Source organism: Rhodamnia argentea, chromosome 7, assembly GCF_020921035.1.
Source record: "Rhodamnia argentea isolate NSW1041297 chromosome 7, ASM2092103v1, whole genome shotgun sequence".
NCBI classification, from domain to species: Eukaryota; Viridiplantae; Streptophyta; class Magnoliopsida; order Myrtales; family Myrtaceae; genus Rhodamnia; species Rhodamnia argentea.
In genome coordinates, this window is record NC_063156.1 from 21,105,366 (window position 1) to 21,116,503 (window position 11,138).

Sequence of the window (11,138 nt, forward strand, 5' to 3'; positions counted from 1 at the left end):
TCTTTTTTTTTTTTTCCTGAAAATAGTAAGGCCACAAGAAAAAAAAACGAAAAAAAATAAAAAAAAAGCTGGCGAGAGAAGACTTGCAATAATTAAGGAAAAAAGAAAGAAAGGGGGTTGCAAAAATTGCAAGACGACAATTAGGGAAACCTGTGTCAGGAGGTAGGAGCAGCTGGAGAGGAGCTCCTCCCCACGAACTACTACCGGAAATAGCCGGTGGTCTCCCGGTGACTCGAATTCCTATGCCAACAGCAATCACTTCTCATCTCACTTCTTCTTTTTGCAAGGGAATAATGCCTTCATATATCTTACCACTATTTTACGTAATCGAGACGTGCAGAGATATGATAAGATTCTAATAACCCGTTGCTAAATCATTTTTTAAAAAGAACTTTCCTAACGTAACAAATTTTTTAATCTTCCGTGAGAATAACATCATACCGCGAGTCATGAATTCTAAAAAAAAAGAGACTGTAAATTATTATTTATTATTTTTCGTGGCCCGTGTCGTCATAAGTACATTCGAGTTTATTAAATGTAATCCTTGTTTAAATTTGATCGATTGCTACGTTAATTTCATGGGGCCAGTTGCTATAATCTAACTTTACTCTTTTGCATGACCAACAAAAAAAAAAAAAAAACAACTTTACTCTTTTGGAAATTTTTGAGTTGGATTTTGTGCGAATCGAAGAGAGAGAGAGAGGAGAGAGACTTCGGAGTGATAATTAATCGTGTTAATAATAAAGAAATGAGAATGAAGTGTGGTGTCTGAGACGAGATGATGCGTGAGAAGTGAACCACTCCTGCGACTACCCCCATCTCTTTCTCTCTCCTCTCTCTCTCTCTCTCTCTACATCCATTCACGTATCTCTGCTAAGTTGCGCCAGTCTGCCATTTTCGCAGCTCGGAAGATCATCATTCACCTCTCACTTCATCATCACCCCACTCCTCATCTTCTTTAAATCATCTCTCTCTCTCTCTCTGTCTCTGTCCTCCATAATTCACTCTCTCTCTAATCTTTTACTCTCTCTTTCTTCGGTCCTTGATCTCTCGGCCATGTCGGAGGGTTTCGAGACCTACCACGTCCCGCAACAGAGCAGGAGAGACAAGCTCAGAGTCGTCGTCGTCCAAAACCAGAACCACCCATCTTCTTGCCTCGTCGAACCCACCGCAGCCAACCTCCATGGGTGCGCCGGCTTGCTCCCTCTGTACGACCCGTCCCTCCTCCAGCCCGATTTGCTTGCCTGCGCCGGCGGCGGCGGCGGCGGCCACAACTCAATCTCCCTCGTCAAGGAAGAGGGGGGAGGCGCGAATCTGATCGGCTTCGTCGGCGGCGGCGGCGGAGGGTCGTCCTCCTCGTCGGCTTCTTCCTACTTGGATCCGCACTCCACTATGGTGATAAACCCTAGCTCGATCGGCGACATGGGCAGCGCGAGCCACCCGCTGTTCCTCTACGCAGCGACTCAAGGCATCGAAGGCACCCTCGGGAACTTGTCGCAGCCGTACAACGCTGGCGGCGGAGGCGAGCCCCCTCTGTCGCTGGCGCACGACTCGGGTGCGGGGAACAACGGCCAAGGACTGTCGCTCTCGCTGTCGTCTCATATGGGTAACACCAGAAACCACCAAAACGCACTCCCCCTTGAGCTGAATTTGCAGAGATTCGGATCCGCCGCCGTGTATGGCGGGAAGGCGGCCGCTTCCGGCGGCGGCGGGGCTTACATGAGCAGCCCCGTCCCGCTCGGGCCTTTCACGGGCTACGCGTCCATCCTCAAGGGGTCGAGGTTCTTGAGGCCCGCGCAGCAGTTGCTCGAGGAGCTTTGCGAAGCGGGCCGCGCAATTTGCACCGAGAAAATCACGGCCGATTCGTGCGCGATGACGGAGCCTGCCATGGAGAACTTGAGTGGTGGTTGCGGGACTAGTGTGGACGATGGTTGTGGCGGAGACGGCGGCGAGTTTCGCCGGAAGAAGTCGAGGTTAATCTCGATGCTCGACGAGGTAGGTGGACCCATTTCCTTCGTTCCTCGCTTGTTTTTGTTCGGTGCTTGCTTGCTTAGGATGGTAACATTGTGTGATTTTGCGAGTTTCTTTAATGTCTGTCCTTTCAAAGGGTTGGCGTTCATTGCCTCCCGTGGATTCCTTTATTCTGGGAATCTTCGAGTCGTGAGATTATCCATCATCGAGCCGATTATGATTTGCCTTTCGGTTGTTACAGCGCAAATTCGGTTATAGTTGTGCCTTTGAATGCAAGTGTTTCGTTTGAGGGTGATTTATAGCTTCCGTCCTCGTTCTTTGTTGTTTCTTAAGATAATTACGATTATCGTTCGAGGGAAAGGTGTGGCCTTGGCGACCGTAAAATTTATCTTTTCTTTTTTTGGTAAAGTTGAGAGGCGAGGGGAATATATGCCGGAAAATTAGGCTCCATAAAGTGTCGGACAACTAGGGAGAGAGTTGTAACAGGTGACTCAGTCGCCGAGGATCTGGGTACTAATAATGTGAAGAAAGTGATTGAAGGAATCTGTTGGAGAAAAAAGGTTTTTTACTGCAAAAATAAAAGAGTGCTTGTGGAAGGCTAGTCCCCAACCCATGCGAACGAGGAAGGGTATGGCGCAAGACTCCCGGACTTTGGGTCGGTCCCCTTCGAACCGGGTGGCCGCTAGCTAAAAGCTTGTTGTTAGCACGAGCTCATGTTTTGGACACTATTAATTTCTTCCGTGTGTCGTTGATAATATTCTAATTGTGTTGGGACGTATTATGCATTGTTTCTTTGTTTGGATGGTTGTGTCGCTTGTGTGAATGTACGTTGAATTCTGGTTGTGTTTCAAGAAACATTTAATGCATAAATCTAACTTCGAGTTCATGTACAAACGTTAGTGAAAATGGAGGTTTAGAAGTTAAGTTGAGTCCTTTCCTATGATCCTAGATTATTCCGGGCACGAGAAAGCCAAGGGTTAGATCGGCTATAAGACAAGATCATTTTTTTTTGTTGGCCCATCGATCATATCTCAAGGACGCGCTGAAGATTTTGCTGTCAATTTGTACGTTGATTTTTAGTGGGCGTCATGTTGGCCAGATGATCCCTATCCTATTCTTTTTTCTAGCATGGTCAGCCTCCATTAATCAGCTATTCAAATTATGTCAAGTTGTGATTGATGCAAACTTTATTTTACCTCACCTTCTCAAACTAGGGTTTGTTTGCTGCATGGCTCGATATAAACTTCTACTATAATCTTTCACGCCTCCTGTGACTAAACGACAAAAGCATTGGAAATATTTTGTTTTATTTTTTTTTTTGCATTATTTTTGGCAGTTTTATTGGGGAGGAAGGATCTGAGGTAAAAGGTGAAGAATGAAAAATGGGGGTAAATGAAGAGAGAGGGAACATTAATTCATTGGTTTTGCTCGGCTGTACTTTGGAAAGTGAAAAAAAGAAAACCATGCTGGTTCTTGCCAGTTCCACCTTCCTAGTTGCCGATCCATTTCGCTTCTAATAATCTGCGTCTCAACTTCCTTTAAATTCATTATAATAATTCATGAAGAGCTGGTACTTTATGGTCAATGTACACCGAGTCCAGAATATGTTTGAGGCACTTGGCCAAGATATTATGGTGTACATAGTAGTCCTAGTTAATCACCGCCACAGATTACAGTTAATTTCTTGCAAATTGCCTTCAAACTTCGTTAACCTTTTGTAGCTTTTGCATGTAGAGATCCTCAAGTTTTATGGAGTTTCATAACATCACTTGTAAATTGTTATCAAACTTGCTTCGTATGCAATACATATAAGTTGAGATGATAGTGGTATAGTATAGTGTGGCCCCCCCCCACCCCCTTCTTCTTTTTTTTTTTGGGCATATGTTCATTAATTTGACACATTGAGCTCTCCTTGTGAGATGGGTACTCATGGTTTCTTTGTGTTCCTAGAGGGAAAGATTTTGCAACGATATCTTGGTTATTGTGCGAATATTCTCGTCGCCATTGTGTTAGCTGACATTTCTGGTAGTTAGATCATTATGAAAGAGGGCTGTTCCCACAAATGAACTGAACTGATAATATCGGTTGGTGATATATGCCGTTTTTTCTGTTGCTGTCAACTGCTGTTGCATTATCTGGATAAGCAGATTGTTGTGATGCAATTGGGGCAACTCTTATTGGATTTGATGTTGTGTTGTTAAATCTTGGATAATATACTTCCAGTGTATCACCTTGGTTCTGACACATTCTGTTCAACATTCTACTACTTCTGTCTGAGAATTAACTTGAAGTTCCATTAGTTGGTGCACCAAAGTTAAAAAGAATTTTTTTTAATATAGATATCGGAGAGATGTGGAATGCCTTCATATGGTGAGATGGTCTCCAGAATACCAGGAATAATTTGGCTAAGATACATCGGAAATGAAGTTTTCTGTCACTTCTGGGTTAGCTCCGAAAAGGTTTTCTGCGCATTAACTAGATGCTGGCCTTATCCTTTTCCCCGAAAATTGTGTGATCCACATGTATCAGTAAGATAGGCCATGATTCTAGAGTAATTATGTTGAACGACCTAGTAGCTGGCAGCTTTTACTATTATGGAACCATCAATCGAGTGCTACTCATTTGAGTAGGAAGAGGACTTGAATGATTTTTTTTGATGTACCGTGGTCTTATGGATTGATGAGGGGGTCAAATGAACTAATTTTAACAGATAACATATCCAAGAAACATTGGATGTGGATTCTACAAAATTGTGTGAAAATAGCTTGCATTAATTATTTTCGTATATGTGTATGGTCAAGCAGTCTTGAGAATCCTAGACATCTAAAAGTATATGTGGCATATTTATTGCTATAGCGGGACTCCGTTGTATTTTAGTATGTCTACCCGCTAGATCATGCCCGGAATTAGATTTTTTGTTACACTAATTAATTAACCCTGGTTACCCAACCAAAAAAATAAAAAATAAAAATACCCTGGTTTATTCAAAGGAAAAGACAGTTTTTGTTTATGCTACTATTTACCAATTTATGGTTCTCCTCTCTTTGGCTAATACAATCCATGCTAAGCGAGATGTTTTTAATTCAGTTTCTCTTGGAAAGTTTCTTGTGCTTAATGTGATGGTTTATTGCATGATTCATTTTATTGTAGATAGTTTATATTTTCCTAGTTGCGTTTAAATTATTTTTGTTGCTTGTTATATTGTTTCATTTGTGCCTGCTAGGTCTGCAGGAGGTACAAGCAATACTGTCAGCAAATGCAAGCTGTTGTAGCATCATTCGAATGTGTAGCGGGGCTTAGTAATGCAGCTCCTTATGCAAACTTGGCTTTAAAAGCTATGTCCAAACATTTTAAGTGCCTAAAAAATGCAATTGCTGACCAACTTCAGTTCACCAACAAGGCTTTTAGTCAAGTAAGCCAAAAAAGAGATGATGCATCAAGATTGGGGACTGAGGATCGAGTCCAGTATGCCCAGAGAGCTATCCAGAATTCTGGATATCTGGAGCACCAGCCTGTTTGGCGTCCCCAAAGGGGACTTCCTGAACGTGCCGTAACAGTTCTGAGGGCATGGTTGTTTGAACATTTTCTTCACCCGTGAGTGAAATTGGCAAACTTTAGACTGGCTTCAATTACTGTCAAAATTGCTTGGATCAATGCCATTTGCTCGTGTCGATTTGCACACCCACTAATTGCTAAATTACATTGCAGCTATCCGACGGATACAGACAAGCTTATGCTGGCTAAACAAACGGGTCTATCCAGAAGTCAGGTGAGTTTCCCTTCTTAAGTTGAACTTGGTTTTCATCTTCATGTAAATCAAATGCTGTCCTTTCTAGCAAGATATAGTCCTGCCCGTTTTCCTTTCCCTTAGAAGTTTACAGTAATTCTGATTTGACTCGCTTAGTTTTCATGTGATTTTTGTTTTACAGGTTTCTAACTGGTTTATCAATGCGAGAGTGAGGCTTTGGAAACCCATGGTTGAGGAAATACACATGCTAGAAACACAGCAAGGCCAGAAATCATTGCAAAGGGAGGATCGCAACGTTAACAAGTCTACGGACCAGCTACCGCTGGCAAATTCGTTTTCTTCTGAAAACCCGTCCACCTCTGCTCAGAGGCTCCACGATGCCCTACCTAAGCGATCCAGAAGTGAGATTCCCATTGCCGTGCCTATGAGAAATGATGAATCGCTCAATCTGTACCACAATCTGTCTAGCCACCCACATGTTGCTGTTAGTGAAAGCATTGGAGGTTTGAGCAGCGGTGTTTCTTTAACACTGGGTCTTCACCAGAATAACAACGGGATGGGTTTGTCAGATTCGTTCCCTGTCAACGCAGCGCAGCGTTTTGGCATGGGCCTTGAAACGACCAACGAAGGGTATGTTGTAGGTAGTTTTGAAGCCCAGGATAGGCATTTTGGAAGGGATGTTTTTAGCGGTCAACTTTTGCATGACTTTGTTGGCTGAAGTTTTTCTTGACTAGAACAGCCTGGGGGTCATTTGTCGGAGTACTGTTTCATCAAAGTTACAGTAGATGCTCTTAGATCAACCAGGACAACCCCGAGTCGACACCAGTGAAAGGAAGTTTGCGACTTCTGCCATAAGATTAAGATAATGTAAGAAGGTACGTGTTCAGTTCTTCTCATTATGTAGACTTTGCCTGTTATTATTGGAGTATATGGGTCTTGCTTTATCTACATTCTTAAGCAGCAACTGGGAGGTGTGACATAGAGGGCTTAAAAAAGAAGCTATAAACGGCCTGCCTACGTACTCTCTTTGGATGTGAATGGAAGTAACTAGGCTGTTGTTCTGGTGTGCAGAGATTACATTGCCCTTGTATGGCGTCAAAAGTTATCCTTCAGTATGCTTGCTAATTTTCCCACCTTTTCTGAGGATCTCAGTGACAACATATGAACTAAAGCACTGCTTGTCAAAAAGCTCATGGTTTTTCTAGTAGTAGTATTAACTGAAGTGACTCCAAGCGAGCATCAATTCAGACCTTTGGTCAAAAGGGTTGAAAAGTCGTGTTGCTAGAGATATAGTTGTTTGTAGAGATGCGTATGAAGTCACCTGGCTGCACGATGTTCGCTGTCTGCTCATTTTGTGTTCAAGTCTAAATTATGAGCGGAGAATTCGATTTTTCTTGGAACTGTAGTAGGCCTTTCCTTGATTTTATGAGCCAAGTAAATGGACAGTTTTAAATAGTTTGCTGTGAGGGTTTTCATGAGCTAAGTATTGTATGGACTAAGCCATTAGACTTCAAGAGTCTAAGTGGATATACACTGGACCTCGAACAAGAACACAAGTTCACCTACTGTTTTGGCATGATGATTTGTTCTGTTCACCGTAACACTCATTGACTAAGTCAACACAATGTTCAAGTTTTCTTGACGTTGGTTCTACTTTGTCAAGCAATCAATCTAGTCAGCCAATGCCGAGATAGTAGCAAGGATAATTATGTGATGATAGTTGGGGATGAGAAATACATTTTTCCTGTCGAAAGTGTCTTTCATGAAAACAAATTTCAAATGTATCTGAAAATAACCTCGAGGTTCACTGACATGCAACTTTTGTTGAAGTTAGAGCCGGTTAGTATTTAAAATTTCTGATGGGCCAAAAATGGATGGTGAACGAGACCCCTGCTGCCGCGGCACCATTGCTGGAGAAGGGAAGGGAAAGGAGCAGTATATATGTAAATGTGATCGAGGACGTCGGTCTAGTAGGACATCGAGAATCCCCACGGCTGAGGGGGTACTATGCAAGATCGTTGAAAACATAGTGTCCATGCTTAAGATCATGAATTGCTGCGGTCCCGTCCGGCGGCTCTGAGCCCCATCAAGACACAAATTAAGGTGATAAGTTAGTATAAAAGTCAACACTTCGAATTCAGTCAAATGTAGATCGATAAGTCGCTTAAGAAGAGTTGGTAACTTTAACAAGTTCATAAATGTGGCAATGCATAAATAATCAAATAAGCAATTTCTTCGTCAGAATGGTTACCAAAAGAAGAATTGACTATTTGAAACCAACCAGTACTTAATTGAACAAAATTAGTAAGTCCATGAAATTAAGGATGTTAATTACATATAAGAGTAACTATACAAATAAAATTGCTGAGTAAGTATAAAAATTGGTTAACAATCCCACAAGGGTTTCTAAGTCACTTAACAAGAAACGGCAGACCAAAACACCAGTTGCCAACTTCATAAAACTCAAATTTTTTTTCTGGTTTTTTGACATAAAAGTTGATAACTTTAAAACGTAGGTAATTATGTAGACGAAATGTAATAATTTTTTAAAATAGTCAGATAAGGGTTTCAATTTTGATAGACAATCAAACAAATGTTAGTAAGTCTCATGCGAGGTGGCAAATCTGAATTTGGTTAGACGTTGATAAGCTACACAACTACAAATTAATAAGTTTTCAGCAGAGAAAAAACTAATTTAAAAAACTTGGTAATTTGAAAACAATAACAAAATTTTCATTAGTAAGTCAATCAAATCAAACGAGAGTTGATAAATAAAAATAGACATGAAATTGATAAGATTTTGTGCGCAACATTAGTCGTTAACTGGAATGTTGTCCACGCGTTGCTGCAAATTATATATCAATAATAAATGTCATTAAGAGAGAAATACATATTTGAAATCTATAGTTTTGTATTGAACCCGTGGAGTTGCTTAGTAATAAAGGTGCCTTTGTTTCCTTGAAATTTTTTCTATGAAAATCATTTAAAGGAAAATAGTTATTTTTTGTTTGTTTGGTAGTTTATGAAAAGTGATTTCCTTCTCGTCGAAAGGGGTGTTGTATTTTCTCCAATCTAAGATTTTTGTGTTCAATCCACGGGAAAAACGTTTTCAGTAGAAGGATTAGTTTTCCATCGTCCAAAAACTAGAAAGTTAGAAAATAATTTCCCGAAGATGGTATTTTTTCAAACAAACGGACCCTAAGATTCTTTTTTTTTTTTGGGTCGAACAGGCCCTAAGATTAGACTACACAAATGTTAATTTTTCATCGGACTTTTTTAGGCTTGGAACCTCGTTTTATATCTAAGAAGATATACTTGATTTCTTTGTAATCATGGATCATATTAGCTCAAGGCAAGAAAAAAATTGTGGATACATCCTTGGCCACTAATTTGGGCTCTCGCTTGCATCTTGCTAAGTTCATCAAATTTTAGTATGGTATTCCGCGGATTGAATTCATCCTTTGGTACTCAATGCATTTGAATAGTACATATATTGCAATGTTTATGATGTTTCTAATTAAACGTCTTTTTTTTCATCTCATCCATTCCGGATTAGTTTTTTGCAATTTCCCTTCTCGGGCTTAAGTTAAATTCGTGGTTTTCTCATCATCATCAGCCTAACAATTCTAACCAAATGTCATCTAAAAAAAATGGCGAGTAAATGAACTGAAAATGAGGTTTTACACCATGTAATCGTTTTTTAATTTTTAAACATCAGAAGCATTGTTCGAGAATCACAATTAAAATGGGCTAACTACTCATTCTACAATAGAAATAACTTTCTAAGGACTCTCCTGTTTAGATATTTGGTTTTTTAAATAGCAACATGCGAATGTAATCCTTCACAGAGTAGTTGATAGATGAATGTATATGTACTAAAGCAATTTGGGATTAATTTAAATGGTTGGCTCCATCTCCTTATGACCATATGGATTTCACTAGATTGAACGATCCACATTACATAATACCCTGACCTTATAATTCTTTGTATATAGCATAGACTCCTTGAAGCGAATTCTAGTAATGCCACGACTTCAGGAAAATTGTGCAAAAAGCCCTAAATCTATTGCACTTTTTCCAATTCAATCTTAAAGTTTTTAATTGTGCCAATTGATTCTTAAACATTTTTACGTTTTGTTAATTGAGTCTACCTGGCTAATTTTGGCCGTAAATTGCTAACGTAGACGCTGTCTGTCTTATGTGACACGATCGGCATAACATGAATAATTTTTTTAATAATTTTTTTTCAATTTTCATGATTTTTTCTTTTTCTTTTTTTCTTTTCTTCTCTTTCCTTCTTTTTCTTCTTTAACTGTGGCTAGTGAGGGCAGAGAAGGTCCTCGGCCATCACCGGACCTCGTCGATGGCCGATAGAGGTCATCGGCCTCGGGCGAGGGCAACCCTTGCCCTATCTAGTGAAGGGCTGCCCTCGCCGGCCTAGGTGAGCGCGTCCCTCGCCCGAGGTTGGCAGAGGGAAAAAGGGAAAAGAAAATAGATAAAAGAAAAGAAAAAAAAGAAGAGAAAATAAAAAAAAGAGAAAAAAGTAAAGAAGGAAAAACAAGAAAAGAAAATAAGGAAAATGAAAAGAACTAACAATTAAAAAAATTAAAAAATGATAAAAAAAATTTCTATCGACACAACCGTGTCATGTAGGATGTCTGTTATCCACGTCAGCAATTTTCGATCAAAATTGCCTAGATGAACTCAATTGACAAAACATGAAAATGTTTAGAACTCAGTTTGCACAATTAAAAGGTTTGTGACCGAATTGGCAAAATTATGATAGGCTTAAGACTTTTTAACCCTCATAAATTAATTATGCAGTTAATTTTGTCGTCCCATAATGAATTACTTGGCATGTAAACATATTAATATTTTATTAGATGTTATTGAATAATGTAGTCTAGTTTTGGAGAAATGGGAAAATGGAAATTGAGAAAAAACATAAAGGAAGAATAAGGAAGGGAGAAGAAGACTGCCTATATTAGGTTACTTTGGACATGAGTAAAGTCCTTAAATTACTTTGTGTAAATTCTAGGATGTAAAATTTGAGGGATATTCCCTGAGAAGAAGGGGAGAAAAATATTTTTTCCAACTTAGAGGAGTGACAATGGAGAAGGTAGACTCCACGTCAACTTCAATTAGCAACCACTGCATAGGCATGTATAGTAGCCTCTTGCGCTTGGGCTGAGTCATCAGAGTTTTGACTTCTGCATCGTTGACCCCGCATTTTGTACAGTGTCAATAACCCACTTGTCGGTATGGCTACCCGGTGGTAGCCTATATTAGGAAGATTAAGGAAGAGAGAAGAATGCTGCTTATATTATGTTAATTTGGTTCTATTGATATCGATACATACGATATCTGTTTTCCAAGCTATTAAATTGGTTGGCAAATATAGTTTTCTTTTTGGTCAGAA

The 11,138-nt window shown here is 40.0% G+C and overlaps 1 protein-coding gene across 1 annotated transcript; it reads left to right on the top strand.

Moving 5' to 3' along the window:
- The first annotated feature begins 796 nt into the window (after positions 1 to 796).
- On the top strand, positions 797 to 6,663 carry LOC115734692 (BEL1-like homeodomain protein 9). Its single transcript, XM_030665589.2, has 4 exons — positions 797 to 1,995; positions 5,195 to 5,565; positions 5,680 to 5,740; positions 5,901 to 6,663. Exons 1-4 carry the CDS (start codon positions 1,057 to 1,059, stop codon positions 6,435 to 6,437), a joined length of 1,908 nt encoding a protein of 635 aa, XP_030521449.2. The 5' UTR covers positions 797 to 1,056; the 3' UTR covers positions 6,438 to 6,663.
- Positions 6,664 to 11,138: the final 4,475 nt, after the last annotated feature.